The 18,891-nt window shown below is 39.6% G+C and overlaps 2 protein-coding genes and 1 pseudogene across 2 annotated transcripts in view; 2 read left to right on the forward strand and 1 right to left on the reverse strand.

The window, feature by feature from the left end:
• Positions 1-1,883, reverse strand: part of LOC134934265 (putative zinc finger protein 826) — a 43,485-nt gene extending 41,602 nt beyond the window's left edge. Inside the window, exon 1 of the mRNA XM_063929737.1 lies at positions 1,858-1,883. Coding sequence (XP_063785807.1) covers positions 1,858-1,883 — 26 coding nt within the window. The remainder of the gene's footprint in view (positions 1-1,857) is intronic.
• Positions 1,884-5,750: 3,867 nt separating this feature from the next.
• LOC134934266 (zinc finger protein 84-like) overlaps positions 5,751-18,891 on the forward strand; it is a 36,361-nt gene continuing 23,220 nt past the window's right edge. Inside the window, exon 1 of the mRNA XM_063929738.1 lies at positions 5,751-6,367. Within this exon, the coding sequence (XP_063785808.1) occupies positions 5,751-6,367 (617 nt within the window). The remainder of the gene's footprint in view (positions 6,368-18,891) is intronic.
• Positions 11,177-11,295, forward strand: LOC134938987 (5S ribosomal RNA; annotated as a pseudogene).

Raw genomic sequence — 18,891 nt, forward strand, 5'->3', positions numbered from 1 at the left:
TCAAATATAGATTGCTAGATAGATCTGTTATTAAACTTACATTTTGCATCTAATTTCACAGCCCTGTATTGTGGAAGCCGAGTATCCTCCTGAGTTGCACATGCATCAAAAGGCCAAGCATGTGCACTACTCTTTAATTTATGCCCTGGATTAGTTGCTGCAAGGGGCCCTTCTATTGGCTATTCTGGAATTTATATCAGTCATCGCACTGCTTTCCAATGGCTGGCCTCTCACTCGAGACCAGACACAACTGATCCGTGTTCCTCTAAGAAACCATCCCTCCCTTTCTATATCCTGTCCTCCCTCTGTCCCCTTAAGGGCCGGCCCAAGCTTTATGTTTTTGGTAAGCAAATATATATATTTGCACTCCTTAATGATTAAAAACTCTTTAAAGGGACAGTTTGTCCTCACGAGGAAGGGGCATGGCCAAGAGTACAGGGAGATCATCGGCGACAGGGAAATAGTAGGAGACTGGGGAGACAGCGGTATTGGAGATAGTGGGTGACTGGGGAGGAGGGGTGACCTGACCTACTAGCACCAGACACAGTTATAGTAACACTGAAGGCCCGGCTTTCTGCGGTCGACAATAACCACACAGCCATGGCGGCCCACCCAGCATCTAGAGAGAGCTGCTGCTGGAAAAGGAACACTTTCAGGGATGCACATGGGGTTTTGGGTAGGCTGGGGGCATGGTCCAGGATGCCCAATGCCCTTCTTACTGTGGCACCTTATCAGCCGCGTATCCACTTTAATGGTAGGGTCGGCCCTGGTACCTCCCACTCAGCCCCTCATCTCTTCTCTATACTGCGGCAGTGCAGGAAGCAGCAGAGCAGTTCCTGCAACATGACTATCCGATGTGTGTGGTGACCCACAGCACTCTGGGAGAGAGAAAATTCCTTTGTTTGGAGCACTCTATTGTGTATATATGTAAAATGGTATATTTATTTTCAATTAAAACTTAGCTTTTATTTAGTCAAATTCAAAAAATACAAATTTGTTGGGGTATATTATTTAAATACAAGTGTCAATATTTCCCTTTTAATTAAATATTAGACGTGGTATTCATCCTTGTGGCAAAAATATTGGGCGAGATCAATCCATCATAACTGGATATGTTTCTCACAATTACTTTTCTCTGATGATATTTATTCTATATGATCTATAAAGAGTATATACATGTGGATACATAATTCTTCATTTTATAAATGGTGAGGTGAGTTTTATGAGGAGGTATTTATGATCATGGAAGGAAACAATACGATGACCATTTCAATTTATTAATCGCATCAAGCATATATAGGAGACTAATGAGAAGTATACCGAATAGAATTTTGGCTATAGTAATTGCTTATAACATTTATTTATTTATTTTCATATAGACAGTCACTGCCTGCTGCAACCGTGACAGATTACTGTCCTATTTGAAATGCTTGAGAAACAACTTGATAATAATAACTTAATAATAATAACTTGAATAAATCGGAGTTTCAGGCTCTTAAAGATCTTGCTAGCTATTCTGATATCACAATACGCCCCGCCGACAAAGGCAGGGGCATTGTGATACAGGATTTACATGTGTATAGAAGTGAATTGCAGAGACAGCTCAGTGATAGTAAGGTATATAGATTATTACCAGGTGAACCTACTAGGACATTTTCTCAACTACATATTGAGCAATTGCAGCTGGCAGTGGATAACAACATAATTTCTAGTGTGTTAATGAAGGCTCTCATTACTGATCATCTGGTGGTACCTGTTCTTTATTCCCTACCTAAAATCCACAAGAGTTTAGTTAACCCTCCGGGTCGGCCTATCATCGCTGCCCGTGATGTTTCGTTTCAAAAGGCAGCGACTTACATTGACACATTATTGCAACCTTGCATCGTTAATAATGAACAATATTTACTTGATACTACTTTGTTTATTAATTGCATTAGGTTGTTGGGGAATGTCCCTCCGAATAGTGTTTTGTGCAGTGTGAATATTTCCAGCCTTTATACTGTCATGCCTAATAATATGGGTTTGGCAGCCGTTCATGAGCTATTGACCGATAATAGCGCATACTCTGGACCAGATGTCAATTTTGTGGTGAATTTACTCGAATTGATTTTGACACACAACTGTTTTATATTTGATGGCAGGTTTTACATGCAGACAGCTGGGTGTGCGATGGGGTCCCCTGTGGCCCCATCGTATGCTAATGCATACATGTTTTCTGCTGAAAAAGAGATCTTTTTTGATAGTTGTGTGGCTGAATCGATTCTAGTTTACAAACGGTATATAGATGATCTCTTTATTATCTGGCTTAAAACTGAGGAAGAATTTGTTTCTTTCATTGATAACCACAATAAGTCTGATCATCCCATTAAGTTTACTTGTAGCACGAGTAAGGAATGTGTTAACTATCTTAATGTATCTGTTTCTGTTGGTGCTAGAGCATTACATACTGAATTGTACCATAAACCCACAGATCGGAACACATTATTACATGCAGAAAACTTTAATCCTAAACCACTTAAGTACGGACTTCCGTATTCTCAGTTTATACGGGCAGAATGTAGTTGCAGTGATAAGACAGTAGCATGCAGGCATATAGATGAAATGATGATCAGATTCAGTCAAAGGGGATACCCTATGGAGACATTGTTGTTGGCTAAATCTAGAGCTTTAAATATGGATAGAGACATATTGCTAACATGTAAACGTAAGAAACGTGAGAGTGATCGGTTGCCTTTGGTAAATCATTTTAATACATACAGCCAGTCCATTTCTAAAACAGCCAAAACACTGTGGCCTATTGTAGGCACGGATAAGGATTTAAATCTGAGTACTGTGTCCATTATGCCAACATACACAAGATGAAAAAACATTAGGGACTGGGTTATGAGAACTGATATTACCGGACAACATTCGGCTAATAGCGAATAAAATTTTATGTCACTAAGAAAGGGCTGCTTTCAGTGCTTAAATTGCAACACATGTCATTCTCTGACCACAGGCTCATGTTTTTCTCACCCTCATAGTGGACGTAAATACTCGATTGATCATCGGGTTACTTGTACCACTAGATTCATTATTTACCTTGTCACGTGTCCATGCGTGCTTTGCTATGTTGGCAAAACTGACCGCACTTTGAGGGAACGTATGGCCAACCATAAATTAGCCATTGTCCGGGAATAGCGATCAACCTGTTGCCCGGCATTTTGCTCAGGTGCATCATAGCGTAGCTACGCTTAAGTATATGACTATAGATCATGAACCAGAGAAACTTCAAGGAGGTAACAGGTCTGCTTGATTACTTAGGAAAGAATCCCTTTGAATTTTTGAACTTCAAACTTTGACCCGAAAAGGCCTCAACGAGACGCTAGGACTTTGTTGCTTTTTATAAGTAATGGGGGTATGGGTAGTGTGACTCAATTTAATAGTAGTAGATTTGCTATAATGAAGAATTTCTTTTCATTTCTCCGTTTTTCAGTCTATTTATGAAGAGATTGATATAGAGGATTTATTCAGTGTGCCATTTTTATGTTCACAATTCTTGTATAAGTTTATGCTATGCCAGTGTCACTTATACTATATACTGATGTCTTTATCTGTATATTTTTTAAAGTTTTTATAATTCATTCCTGTTTTATTGTGGGTGTGGGTATATTGAGTGCTCAGGTGTTGCGGCTCAGTACGGTGACGTCATCAGTGGGCGTTTCCGGACGGACCTGTGACTGAGCTCAGTGCACGTTGTGGGGAGATACTATAAAGGTATGTGTTTTATGCTTCTTGTTTGTAATCTGAAGAAGAGGTGATTAAACTTCGAAACGTCACTATCTAACCTGCTTCTGCCGTGCAGTATATTCTGAGTGCCGCCTAGATCGTCTTTGCTATATATATATATATATATATATATATATATATACAAAGGAGCACCATGTGACATATCCACACACTCTATTTGTTAACATAACAGTCACTGGGTTGGATCCAGTGTATACAGTTGCAGGATGTACCTTGAGGTTCCCATATCCTCTATCTTTTCTTCATCATTTATATCAGAATGTCTTTAAGATCATGAGACACAAAATGATATCATAGCTGTACAAACATTAGTCTGTACAAATATAATTGTTTGCTTCTTTATGAAAGAGTTTTGTACTGAATCATTGTTACATTCCTGCTGATATGTAGAACAGCTCTTTCTGCTGATACTCTGCCTGGACAATAGGTGACTCCTAAACAAAAGGTTCCTTTGGTGACATAACAGGAGGCCGGAGGCTGCTGTGATCTAATTAGAATGCAAGGCGTTACCCTGCCAGGGTGTAATTAACATTTACCATTGTAGTCAGTAACCATAGGAATATTTACACCTCATTTACAAGACAGGGAGCTGGGCACTAGAAGCTGATGTGCTGAATGACTATATACTAATGTTATGAGACCCTAATTTACATGTCACCTCTCAGTGTAAGAATTCCTTCTGGTCATCCTGGGAACAAATGAGGAGAGATGGGGAGGAGTGACTATAAATAGGCTGTATCAGGCCACTGATATCTGATGGAGGAGCTGCTGGATGAGTTACTGGTTGGAGAGCTGGGAGGATGGATCAGTAAGAGAGACACAGAGGAAGAATGTCCAGAGTAAGTTAAATATATTATAAAAAATAAATACTGATACATGAAATACATTTGTAGATACAGTATTGTCTTGTTTTCTAAAATTAAAATGTTTAAACGTAAATATGGTGAAATAGTTTAATCATTGAATTATATGTAAAAGGATATATTACTGTTATCTTTATATTCTATATTTTGTATTAACTATTAATTTTTGCACCTTTATGACATGACCCAAGATTTTGTCTTGTCAAACCTGGGATTTTTAACCCTCTTACACTACAATATAGACAAGGGAAATTCCAGAGTCATCCTCTTTCAGACATAAGCTGGGTTTTGTTTCTGCTGTTCGATGTCTGGCTTGTTGTCTGCATGTGTAGTACCTTACATATTACTCTGTGCATCAGGTTAGTAAATATAAAGTAGTATTTAGGTGACAGCGCCTTCATAGTGTCTTATAAATTACTCTGCATCAGGTATATAAAGGGATCTATGTGGCAGCTCCTTTAAAGATACATATACTTCTTTATATCTGGTATCTATAAGGAATAATCTATGTGACAGCTCCACCATAAACTCCTCCACATTACTATGTGCCTCATCTGTCTGGAAATTAGGATATTTGAGCAATTTGGTAAAATACAAAAATATAAAAACATTAGTAAATGACTGGATCATGGGCCTTATTCAGTATGGATCATTTCTGATATGCGATCACATCGCTGGTGGCCATTTGCATACTGGGTGTTCTTGCCCTGTTCTAGGTAGCTCCCAGCATGTGATCACAAGCAGTTGCATTATTGCTAATTTAGCATATCTGCAACTGAAGCTGAATCAGATCCCATGTTTGTTAGTCTATATAAATATATATCATGGCCCAAATTAAAAAAAATCTATTACTGTAAAAGTAGAATTACCCCTGTAACCTGTATTCTTTTTAATATAATCTTTTTTTTGTTACAGGACAAATGTGCACAATTTCTATTGAGAATATTACAATACATTGTGGAAAGGGACATTGATCGCTAATCAAGGCAAATACAGATATAATTTCTTCTTATACCTTTGGATAATTTACAAAAACTATTTTAATTTTCTGATAAGCAAAAAACTTCTGCAGCTAATTTGTTTATCATCTAATACATGATGAGTCTCACAGGAGAGAAACCACATCTGTGCTCTGAGTGTGACAAACGCTTTACATATAAATCACATCTTCTCACACATCAGAGTAGTCATACAGAAGAGAAACCTTTTACATGTTCTGAGTGCAGCAAGTGTTTTTCCCTAAAGTCATCTCTTGTTATACATCAGAGGATTCACACAGGAGAGAAACCATTTACATGTTCTGAGTGCAGCAAATGCTTTTCCCAAAAGTCATCTCTTGTTATACATCAGAGGATTCACACAGGAGAGAAACCATTTACATGTTCTGAGTGCAGCAAATGTTTTTCCCAAAAGTCATCTCTTGTTATACATCAGAGGATTCACACAGGAGAGAAACCATTTACATGTTCTGAATGCAGCCAATGTTTTCTCTGCAAGTCACATCTTGTGGAACATCAGATGAGTCACACAGGAAAGAGACCATTTACATGTTCTGAATGCAACAAATGTTTTTCCCAAAAGTCATCTCTTTTTATACATCATAGGAGTCACACAGGAGAGAAACCATTTACATGTTCTGAATGCAACAAATGTTTTTCCCGAAAGTTATCTCTTCTTATACATCAGAGGATTCACACAGGAGAGAAACCATTTACATGTTCAGAATGCAGCCAATGTTTTCTCTGCAAGTCACATCTTGTGAAACATCAGATGAGTCACACAGGAGAGAAACCATTTACATGTTCTGAATGCAACAAATGTTTTCCCCGAAAGTCATCTCTTCTTATACATCAAAGGATTCACACAGGAGAGAAACCATTTACATGTTCAGAATGAAGACTTGATTTACATTGAAAACATTTGCTGCATTCAGATCATTTAAATGTATTCTCTCTTGTGTGAATCATCTGATGTTTCACAAGATGTGACTTGCAGAGAAAACATTGGCTGCATTCTGAACATGTAAATGGTTTCTCTCCTGTGTGAATCCTCTGATGTATAAGAAGAGATAACTTTCGGGAAAAACATTTGTTGCATTCAGAACATGTAAATGGTTTCTCTCCTGTGTGACTCCTATGATCCCAATGTTTTCTCTGCAAGTCACATCTTGTGAAACATCAGATGATTCACACAAGAGAGAATACATTTAAATGATCTGAATGCAGCAAATGTTTTCAATGTAAATCAAGTCTTGTTAGACATCAGATTAGGAAACATATAAATGCTCTGAGGACCTAATTCAGCTTTGTACATAAACCCTATGGTTTATAGACAAATCTGATGTTTAGGGGTCTGCACAGGCACAAGACATGTTCTGTGTATATGCAGACTGGGTCTTGTGATATAGCTCACAGCCCCCTGGCACCACAGCAGGATGACATGCTGTGGAATTTAGGGGGCAGCAACTGGCAATGTTTTTACAATGGTGGTGGTTTAGGGTCGGCTTCTTTGGATGCAGACTTTATGGACTTGGGTTTCCGTATCCTACGGCCAGTCTGAGGAAGCTTCAGATTAAATGTAACAAAGAAAGAAAAAGTATGACTCTTGTTGGGGCGCACTCTTGTTGTATCGTGTTGTCTACTGATTAGTGATGTGTGTAAAAAATATATTCAATTCTTTATTTCTACTCTTAAAATAAATGGGAACTCAACACAAAGCAAGAGTTAATGTTGAAATTTAGCATAAATGGATGTTAGCATTCCAGGAATAGGACAATCTTCTAGAAAAAATTGGAAATGTTCAGATCTTGTTTATCCTTGGATAAATGCATATTGGAAGATTGCTACGTACCATGCTGCTTCCATCTGCCATCTCAACAATAACAACTTGAACATTAACCTGACACATTCCATCAGCAAAGACAAGGTTGCTTTTCTTGATCTTCAGATTTACAAGGCGCGTGATGGCTCCATTGCTACAGAGCTCTATCAAAAAGAGACCGCCACAAACAGCATCCTCCTCCAAACCAGCGCACACTTTCCCCCTACCATAGAGAACATACCCAAAGGGGAATTTTTGAGATTGAGGCGTAACTGCTCAGAGGTAGACACCTATAAGATGAAAAGCCATGACTTGATCAATCGCCTTGCAGAGAGGGGCTATAGTAAACGTTCCCTCAAGAGGGCCCGCAAAGAAGCACTCCAGACCAACAGAGATAGTTTGATCTCACAACATCAGCCCAAGGTTAAGACGGACGAGACCAAAATTAGGTTCATTGGAACCTTCTGTCCCGAATGGAAACTCCTGAAACAAGCGATTGAGAAGCACTTACCCATTCTGCGATCAGATGTAGACCTAGCACCGTTCATAGATTCCAAAGTCAACATGAGTTGGCGCAGGTCAATGAACATCAAGGACCATTTGGTGAAAAGTCACTTTGTGAAAAATACTCCAACACAAAGACAAATAACAGACTTCATGATAAGCAATACATCTGAACAGAGCAGACTAACGGGTTCCTTTCCCTGCGGAAAATGCAAAGCGTGCCCTCATATCTCAAAAACCAATTAGGTGGTGGACAAATACGGTGATAACATATTGATTAAGCAGTTTTTTAACTGCGATACACAAGCACTCATTTACTGTATAACGTGCAGCTGTGAGATCAAGTACATAGGAATGACAACCCGAAAACTAAAGGAGAGAACTTTGGAACATCTGGGCTCTTGCCGTAATGCCGTCACAGATTTAGCTCGCATGAAGAAAATCACCACAGTGGCCAAACACTTCAATACCTATCACCAAAACTGCCCAAAAGATCTGAAAGTATTTGGGTTGGAGCAAATTCATCTAGGAGTGAGAGGTGGTGACCTCACCAGAGAATTATTAAAGAGAGAGAGTGAGTGGATTTTCAGGTTAGGGGGTTTGAGACCTAATGGCCTCAATGAAAATATTAACTACAGTGTTTTCTTGTAGACCCCCTCTCTTTATAATACAATCAGTACACAGTCATGTACCTGAATAGTACCAAGTAATTTGATCATTGTCTCTTTTCCCCAATTATATACTTTTATTTTCCCTTTTTTTATATATTTTTATTCTTCTTTTTAATTTTTTCCCCTCCCCTCCCTCCTTCCGTTTCTTCCTTCACTATTCCACAACTTCACACACTTCACCTTTATCACATTTTTTCATTATTGGGTTTATTCTCACATTATTCACCCATCATTCCCGGTTGTGTCATTTGGCTCATCCACCCCATTGCTTCCACAGTGGCCTTTTCCCTTTATCTTCATATAATGTTAACAAATTCCCCCCTCCCCCCCTTCCCCCCCCCCCCTTTTTTTTATTTTTTTTTAACAGTAGCACTTTACACCTAGTAACACATGCCTTCACAAACAGCTATGACCTCATGGGAGCTATGATGTCTCCCCTTAACTTGCACACACCCTTTAGGCAGTCCATCACCTTCCCTCTCCAGGGACCCGCTTATTTGCATCATCCTCTTAGCACCAGTTCTTATGCACGTTTTCTCAATTTAATTTAAAATAATATATAGATTTGTCTATTTATTTATTATTTATTATTTTTATATTTATTATATATATATATATATATATATATATATATATATATATTTTTATATTCATTTAACCTATATTATTTTATTATATTTTTTTATTTATTTAACCCAATTTTTTCTTTCATCATTATCCAATCCAAGCACGTTTATAATTTTGTGTATTTAACCCAATTTTACTTTACCTTTATACCTGCCAATCAATTCGAGCACTCACTCCCTGACAGTACTGTCTCTCAATGCTCCGCCTAAATCAGGGTGAGGGCAATTGTATTTAATTCTGACATCCGATTTTTCTTCTTCCGGATGTCAGTGTTAAGAATTCTAAACCCCACCCACATTACCATGGCAACACACTGACGATACAGGGGCGGAAGTTTGTAAGCACACTTCCGCCCTCACAGCATCTCCGAGGTCGTGTGTTGCCGGCCGTATCCCGGCAACCGTGTGACATCACCCCAGGGCGGAAGTCGTAAGCTGCACTTCCGCCCTCTCCGCATCCACACTTGCGGCCGTGTACTACATCCCGGCATCAAGTGACATCATCTGAGGGCGGAGGTTGAAAGTATCACTTCCGCCCTCATTTCACTCATGCCGCGCCAACAGTCCCGTTGTCAGCCGCTGACCACTGACTAATAGGGGCAAGATAATATCCGCCCACCTGTCAATCCACTTGCCCACCCCTTACCATATATTAGCTGTCTCAGTTTGCCACAGCCAATGGCTTGCTTACCTTGATCCCGCCCTCAGTCACAGTCATTGGCCGTTTGCCAATTGAAGGGACCTTAAATATCAGGTTAACTCAGCATACACCAGCTGCTCCATGGAAGTGAACAAGCCCGTTACCGGGTGAAACGTGTCTTCCCCTTTCTCCTGCGGACTCCTCTCCTACCTGAAGACTGTATGGGTGATATTTGAAATTTACCTGCACTAACTAACTGTTCTTTTGGCTTTAATCAAAAATATCACTAGCCTAAGTGAGACCCTATTTGGTATATTGCCATCTGATTGATTTTTCCAGGGTCATCATAACCTAGCCTCAAGTGATTTGTAATTGTAATCTGTTTAATACTAGCCAGGTACAACTCCTCATACAATGAATGCAGGTATTCTCAGGTACACACAGAAATATACATAAAAAACAATTTTGTGTGTGGTTCCGCAGTCATATCTGTTTCAAATATCTCAAACTGTGTTTTTTCATGGTTTCACTCAGGTACCACCCCTTTTTGAGTCCTGTATATATCATGTTTTTCTGATAAATTGCATATGGTTCTTAAGACTGAAACCAAATATGGTGTTAAAAGTATGATTTATTGCTTTGAAAATTGAAAAATTGCATATGGTTCTAAAGACTAAAATTATGATAACCAAATATATCCCTGGACGTATGACCTATTGTGCTGGAAATTGAGTATTTAGGGTTTTTTCTAATCACTGGCATTCCATTGTACAATTTAAGGTATACGGTTGGGACCAGTAGTGGTGTGTGATCTTGCACCAGGTCCTCCGCCTATACAGTGACCATACGCAGGGGTACTTTTATATCTCAAGTTCCTCCTGCTTTAATATCTTTATCACTAATATCCTTAAAAAATCTTCTTATCTATATAGTATTATTGGTTCCTGTTCAATATTGCAATATTCATCATAGTGTTTTTTTCTTATTTATGCAATTCTTTTTTCTTGCCTTCTTTTTTCTCTCTTTCATATTTTTTTCAATCATTCCTTTTTTCCGTGAACTCTCATCCACGATTCAGGTGACCGTGTCCCCCAGGAGACACGTCTCCCCTGTCTAACGAGGACAGCAGATTCACGCTCCTAAGATCTATCCTTTCCCTTTTTTTTTTTTTTTTTTCCCCCCATGCCTTTTCTCCACTCCCTTCTCGCAAGTTAATCCATTCTCTGTTTCGGTGCACTCTCATTAGTGGCACAGGACAAATCTTTCTACGACCATACCCCTCCGCTTACGCCCAATCTCGTCCGATCTTGGAAGCTAAACGGAGGTGGGCTAGGTCAGTACCTAGTTGGGCGACCACTAGGGAATACCCAGTGCAGTAGGAAGGCTTCACTTCCTGTGAGATAACACTAACAGCAGGATCACCACTTTCACTCATTCCCATCACTTCATTGCGTCCAGATCTCACCTTGTTCATCGTATGCAATTTTCTCCAAGACGGACTCGAACCATCAGGGTTAGATCTCAGCTAGGGGGTGGTCCCTCGCCTGAAATCATCCCTATTCAGGGCTCCATTAATACAAACACAGTTTGTACAGATCTTTGGCAGACGGAAGCAGCATGGTACGTAGCTATCTTCCAATATGCATTTATCCAAGGATAAACAAGATCTGAACATTTCCAATTTTTTCTAGAAGATTGTCCTATTCCTGGAATGCTAACATCCATTTATGCTAAATTTCAACATTAACTCTTGCTTTGTGTTGAGTTCCCATTTATTTTAAGAGTAGAAATAAAGAATTGAATATTTTTTACACACATCACTAATCAGTAGACAACACGATACAACAAGAGTGCGCCCCAACAAGAGTCATACTTTTTCTTTCTTTGTTACATTTAGCCTTCTCTTTGACTCTGGGCGCACCGCCATATGGACAGATGGGAATAATGAATATTTAAATATTACTGTCCGATTTTTGGTTTAAGTATCATCATTTCTTATATATCCAAATAGGCCGGTGCAGGACAAACCTCCTTTTTTCAAACATATTTTTGAAGCTTCAGATTATGCAGACTGACCATTTTCTGCAAACATTGTGAGTCTTGACCAGTGATTGCAATTGTCATAGTAACATAATGACATAGTAGATAAGGTTGAAAAAAAGACAAAATGTCCCTTGAGTTCAACCTGTATTATAATTCTTACATTACTCAGTATATGACTTGTTAACCATAATGACCCAGATTAAGTTATATTTATAGCTCTAAATAACAGCTATAATTCATGCTTTTTCTAACATTCTCTTCCTTTAAATGCTATATCCTTGGATATTTCGTTCATCTAGGAATTTATCTAATCCATTTTTAAACATATAAACTGAATCCGCCATTACTACCTTCTCTGGCAGAGAATTCCAAATGTTTACTGCCATTACTGTGAAGAACCATTTTCTACGTTCGGTTTGAAATGTTCTCTCCTCCAACCTCAGAGAGTGCCCACGTGTCCTGTGTAGAGCCTTTTCTATAAACAAATCACCTGATAGATCCTTGTATTGTCCCTTTATTTACTTGTAAATATTAATAATGTCTCCTCTTAGAGGCCTCTTTTCGAGTATAAACATATCTAACCTAGTAAGCCTTTCCTCATAGTCCAGTGCCTCTAACCCCTTGATCAGTTTGGTGGCTTGCCTCTGAAGCCTTTGTAGTTCCAAGATATCTTTTTTATAGTGTGGTTCCAAGAACTGTACACAATATTCAAGGTGTGGCCGTACCAATGATTTGTACAGTGGCAGGATTACACTCTCATCCCATGTCTCCATTCCCTGTTTTATGCATCCTAATACCTTATTTGCTTTTGTTGCTGCACTTTGACATTGGGATCTGCTACTAAGTCTATTATCAATGAGCACCCAAAATCTCTTTCCACTACTATCTCCCCTACAATTTCCCCATTTAATTTATAGGCTGCCCGATTGTTCTCAGTCCCAAGGTGCATAACTTTGCATTTTTCTATATTGAACCTGATACATCACCTCAGATACAGCACTGGGATCTTGCAGATGCATGCAGGAGGTGTCTATCTCTTACAGATGCCTCCTGCTGTGTTTCAGTGTTATTTGTACAGAATTGCACATCCACTTCCCTGCTGCTGTGTAATTCCTTACACATCTGAATCAGCCACTGAATGTAACAAGTGTTTTACTAGAAATATAAAGTGTGTTAATCACATGAGTAGTAACTCCGAGGGCCTGAATGTAGCCTGTGTTTCATAAGAAAGTTACCTTGTATCACTGCAATATGGTTACAAGTAAGGAAATGTTTCTCTTTTTGAATGTGAGAAGTGTTTTATATAAACCAGTCTTGTTACAGACCGGGGAGGAAAAACATCTGTAGCTGATCATATGTACCAGTGCAATGTAATAAACAATGTGTATAATGAAACTCCCTAAATTGCCTGAGATGATTATTTCTTTGTGAATATAATTTGTCACTATCATGGTATAAGGGGAACTACTACTGACACCTAATACACTGGTATACAACACACAGGAGAGATAATAGCAGTTATCTTGGTGTAGTGCATTGGTTTAAAAAATATTTTCTAATTTTCATAAAAGGAAATTCATCCATGTTAAATGATATCAGTAAACTATAAGAAAATACGGTAAAATGTAGTAAGGAAACTGACAAATAGGTATGAAAAAGTTATACAAATAAATGAATGGAGCTGGGGCAAGTGGTGCAATAATTTGCATTGTATACCCAATAATTCTTAGCCAGTTAAGCTGGATACGCACTATAGTACACCTATTCCACTGGCATTAAAAACTTGTGTTATTGCTGTGATAACACGGGAGTGGCTCGGTAAGAAAGGGTTAACACGGGTCATGTGACTCGGGAATCCAACCTGGTTAGCTCGCAGGGTTGGTCCTGGGAAGGACCCAGGTCACAGTGCAGTGTAAATGGGTAAGCCTGGTCAATGCCATTTAACTTTTCTCCAATTTGACAGTTTTTTCTACCCTTTACCACAGCACCAATTTGTATAACTTCCTCAATGTGTATAAATGAGAGTTTTTAGATTTTTAATGCATTTACAGATAACAGACAATTGCACACAGTGATCATGCAGGGCAGCTTCACCCAAGTTAATTCTGTTACACATTGCAGAACACAATAATTACAAAGATTGTACAGATGGTCAGTTGAAAATATGTTACTAAATAAACAATGTTGTTGTAAAAGAACAATGTTAATTCATATTGATACCTGCTGCAAAGACAGGCCAGTCCCAAACTGCAAGTGCCACCTTTCAGGAAACCCACAAAACATTACTGCACAGAAGATATGCACCCAGAGGTCAGAAGTCACATACCCTGGAAAGTTATCAGAAGATGGTATATTATGCACCCATGGTCAGAGGTCAAAGGTGCTAAATATTGCCTGGAAAAACAGACAATGGTATGTGGCAGCAGCTTGCTAGGGTCTACAGTGGTCCATGTTCTTTGCACCCTGCTGCCAGAGCTTACAGAGGTCTGTGCAAGTTCCCAGATATCTTTATCAGTAGCCAAAATAGCAGAGTATGTCTGCTGTCACAGAGCCAGGAAGTGAATGGGAAAAAGTAGGCATAGACTGGCAGTAAGTGTCCACTTGAGGACCGTGTTTGGGAACCTGTGGCTTTGACAGTTAATATTTCACATTTATATTGTCAAATTGTGGCAAGTAGTCCTGATTTTTGCACTACACACTTTGTCCTTAGCTACATCAAAACACTAAACCTAAATTTATAGAACCTTTCTTCAAACTAAAAGTAGATTAAGACTGAAGGCCTGTACACACTACTAGATATAGTAAAGGATGTTGCTCATTTTGACCCTTCCTGAGCGATATCTTTTACTATATTACCCAGAGTGTACACAGTAAATGATGAACGACTCATTAACGAGGCTCACTGTCGCCTGGCCAGGCAGCTTAATTTGGACTCATCGTCCAAATTTGCATAACGTCACTGTGCGAAATTGCTAGCAATATCGCACAGTGTGTATGTCCACTCGGATGGCCTGGGCCAGGAGCGGGACACACAAGATGATGTCGCTCATGGAGCACATTGCCTAGTGTGTACCCACTTCAAGATTGAGACAAAAGGTGCGTACACACGGTGCGATGCAGGCTAGTTAGATTTGGGTGGGCGTGTTCAAACTGAAATCTAAATTGCAGCGTAGAAATTAAGCAGCCAGTATTTACCCTGCACAGAAACAATATAACCCACTCAAATCTAACTCGCTCTGCACATGTTACATCTGCCCCACGTACAGTGCACATGTTTTTGCCCAAATGCTAACATTTTTGCTTTGCTAAAAAACCTGAATAACCCCCTTATATGGATTTTAGGAGTAGCAGCAACAATTTCTGGAACAATCCAACAGAAGGAACCCTTCAATGCATTTATCCATCAACGTTAGTAGGACTTCATCAGAGGGACCTCCTGGCATAACAATGTGTCCAAATATAAAATCATTGAATTGTGGTAAATCTTGCAGACAGGACATGATGTGGGTTTAATTGTTCCACAAATGATAATTCTTTATCCCCAGATGGCCCTTCCCTGCCTTTTCTTGTGTCAGTGTGGTAGCCTAAGTAAGCCGTTTGCTTTGAGTAAGGCAAGTAACACCGACATGTAAAGTGTAATCATTGCTGAAATTAGTAACATTTTAAAAGGGCAAACCCAACAACAACACACAAACAATTCTGAAGCAAGTATGTAATTGCTCATGGTGTATTTCCTAGCATGCCGATGGGTACAGTAACTTTACTGTGTTGTGGCCTCATGCCATATGTGTCCATTATTTAGTAGAGATGTGTGGCGGGCACTTTTCATGTATTGTGTTTTGGTTTTGGATCTGAATCCCTGCTCGTGTTTTGGATCTGGATTGGTTTTGCCAAAATCACCCTTTCAGGTTTTGGTTTTGGATCTGGATGATTTTCCGAAAAACAAGTAAAAATAACTAAAATTCCAGTATTTGGGGGTAATTTTAATCCTACAGTATTATTAACCTCAATAACATTAATTTCCACTCATTTCCAGTTTATTCTGAACACCTCACAAAATTGTTTTTAGATTTAAAGGATGCACCAAGGTCAATGGATGACTAAGCTAAGCAACACAAATGTGCGGCACAAACACGTGGCCCTTCTAGGAGTGGCACTGCAGTGGCAGACAGGATGGCAGTTTTAAAAACTAGTCCCCAAACAGCACATAATGCAAAAAAAAAAAAGAGGTGCACCAAGGTAGCTGGATGGCTATGCTAAGCAACACAAGTGTCCGACACAAACACCTGGCCCATCTAGGAGTGGCACTGCAGTGTCAGACAGGATGGCAGATTTAAAAAATAGTCCCCAAAGAGCACATGATACAAAGAAAAAAAGAGGTGCAATGAGGTAGCTGTGTGACTAAGCTAAGCGACCAAAGTGGCCGACACAAATACCTGGCCCATCTAGGAGTGGCACTGCAGTGTCAGACAGGATGGCAGATTTAAAAAATAGTCCCCAAACAGCACATGATGCAAAGAAAAAAAAGAGGTGCACCAAGGTCGCTGGATGGCTAAGCTAAGTGACCCAAGTGGCCGACACAAACACCTGGCCCATCTAGGAGTGGCACTGCAGTGTCAGACAGGATGGCAGATTTAAAAAATAGTCCCCAAACAGCACATGATACAAAGAAAAAAAGAGGTGCAATGAGGTAGCTGTGTGACTAAGCTAAGCGACCCAAGTGGCCGACACAATCAGACAGGATGGCCGATTTAAAAAACTAGTCCCCAAACAGCACATAATGCAGAGAAAAAAAGAGGTGCACCAAGGTCGCTGGATGGCTAAGCTAAGCGACCCAAGTGTCCGACACAAACACCTGGCCCATCTAGGAGTGGCACTGCAGTGTCAGACAGGATGGCAGATTTAAAAAATAGTCCCCAAAGAGCACATGATACAAAGAAAAAAAGAGGTGCAATGAGGTAGCTGTGTGGCTAAGCTGAGCGAACCAAGTGGCTGACACAAACACCTGGCCCATCTAGGAGTGGCACTGCAGTGTCAGACAGGATGGCAGATTTTAAAAAAATATTTCCCAAACAGTACACGATGAAAAGAAAAAAAGAGGTACACCAAGGTTGCTGGATGGCTAAGCTAAGTGACCCAAGTGGCCGACACAAACACCTGGCCCATTTAGGAGTGGCACTGCAGTTTTCTAGCAAGTGGATGAGTGCTTCCATCCTCATGTGAATCTGAACCACTAGCCATGAACAGAGGCCAGGGCTTCAGCCGTTCCTTGCCACTCCGTGTTGTAAATGGCATATTGGCAAGTTTACGCTTCTCATCAGACGCTTTTAATTTAGAATTTTGGGTCATTTTACTGAACTTTGGTTTTTTGTATTTTACATGTTCTTTGCTATGACATTGGGCATCAGCCTTGGCAGACGACGTTGATGGCATTTCATCGTCTCGGCCATGACTACTGGCAGCAGATTCAGCACAAGGTGGAAGTGGATCTTGATCTTTCCCTATTTACCCTCCACATTTTTGTTCTCCATTTTTTAATGTGTGGAATTATATGCCAGTAATATATCAATAGCAATGGCCTACTGTACCGTACTGCTATATATTATATACTGGTGGTCAGCAAAATTCTGCACTGTCCTCCTACTATGTATACTGCACACAACTAAAATGCACCACAGGTATGGATGGATAGTATACTTGACGACACAGAGGTAGGTAGAGCAGTGGCCTACTGTACCATACTGCTATATATTATATACTGGTGGTCAGCAAAATTCTGCACTGTCCTCCAACTATATATACTGCACACTGACAACATGAAAATGTATTGACCTCTAATAATAGATGGTATTAGATCCATACGGCTGACCGTCACGGCAAGGCAACAACCGCAATGAGAGGTTATCACGGCTATAATTCCGCTTGATTAGCTGGAGCATATGGTGCACACAAAGGAGCTTCTAATAATTATAGTGGAGAAACACATAGAGGAAGCTCCATTGTGTGCACTATGTGCTCCAGCTAATCAAGCGGAATTATAGCCATGATAACCTCTCATTGCGGTGGTTGCCTTGCCGTGATGGTCAGCCATGTGGATCTCATGCTGTGACTGCCAGCTCTGGTGAATCATCCACTTTGACATCAGTCCTGGCCACCAAAGCTGAAGTACAGCCATGCCCACCATTCCTGCAGTGGATGCTCCAAGCTAGACATCAGTTTGGTGGACCAAGTGCTATGATTGCCTGCCCCGGTAATTCCACCCTTTTCTGAATGTCCTGCTATGGATACCTAATCAGGGTCGTCAGCATACAGAAAAAGCTGCTAAGTTTTCACTGAGGCTGCTAGCACGCCTATCAATTTTTGTTACATTCTAACGGTGGATAATTGAGCTTTTGAGCTCTATGAGAGGAATCTGGACACTTTCCCTGATATGTTGCTGTCAGTGAGAAACTTTCATTTCTAATATCAGGGCTGAACTATCTGAAAAACTGGCTTTTTGTCTAAATGTACTGACATTTATTATTTGAATTTTCTGGTTTTAGCATTGTGCACACATGCGAGTTCTATAATATCAGCCAATTACCATCTATTATTAGAGGTCAATACATTTTCATGTTTTTTTATTATTGTCTATTAAAATAATATTTTTTTTTAAATATCAATCGTTCTTTATCATTGGTTCTAGCATTATCAATGTTCTATTTATGACATAGAAAAAACATAATTTCAGAACCCGGGGTGAATTTACTTTGACATACATTTGTCTGGATCCACTCCTAAGATGAGCTTTTGGACATTTTAATGTTTTATCAGAAAAAGAAAAGTGTACAAACAAAGCTTACCATTACATAGACATACACAGTGAGACAAACCACCAACAGCGCGGCAATGCCATTGCCCAATCCCATTTACCATTGACACCATAGTAATGTAGA

The sequence above is a fragment of the Pseudophryne corroboree genome, chromosome 6 (assembly GCF_028390025.1).
Source record: "Pseudophryne corroboree isolate aPseCor3 chromosome 6, aPseCor3.hap2, whole genome shotgun sequence".
Classification (NCBI taxonomy): Eukaryota; Metazoa; Chordata; class Amphibia; order Anura; family Myobatrachidae; genus Pseudophryne; species Pseudophryne corroboree.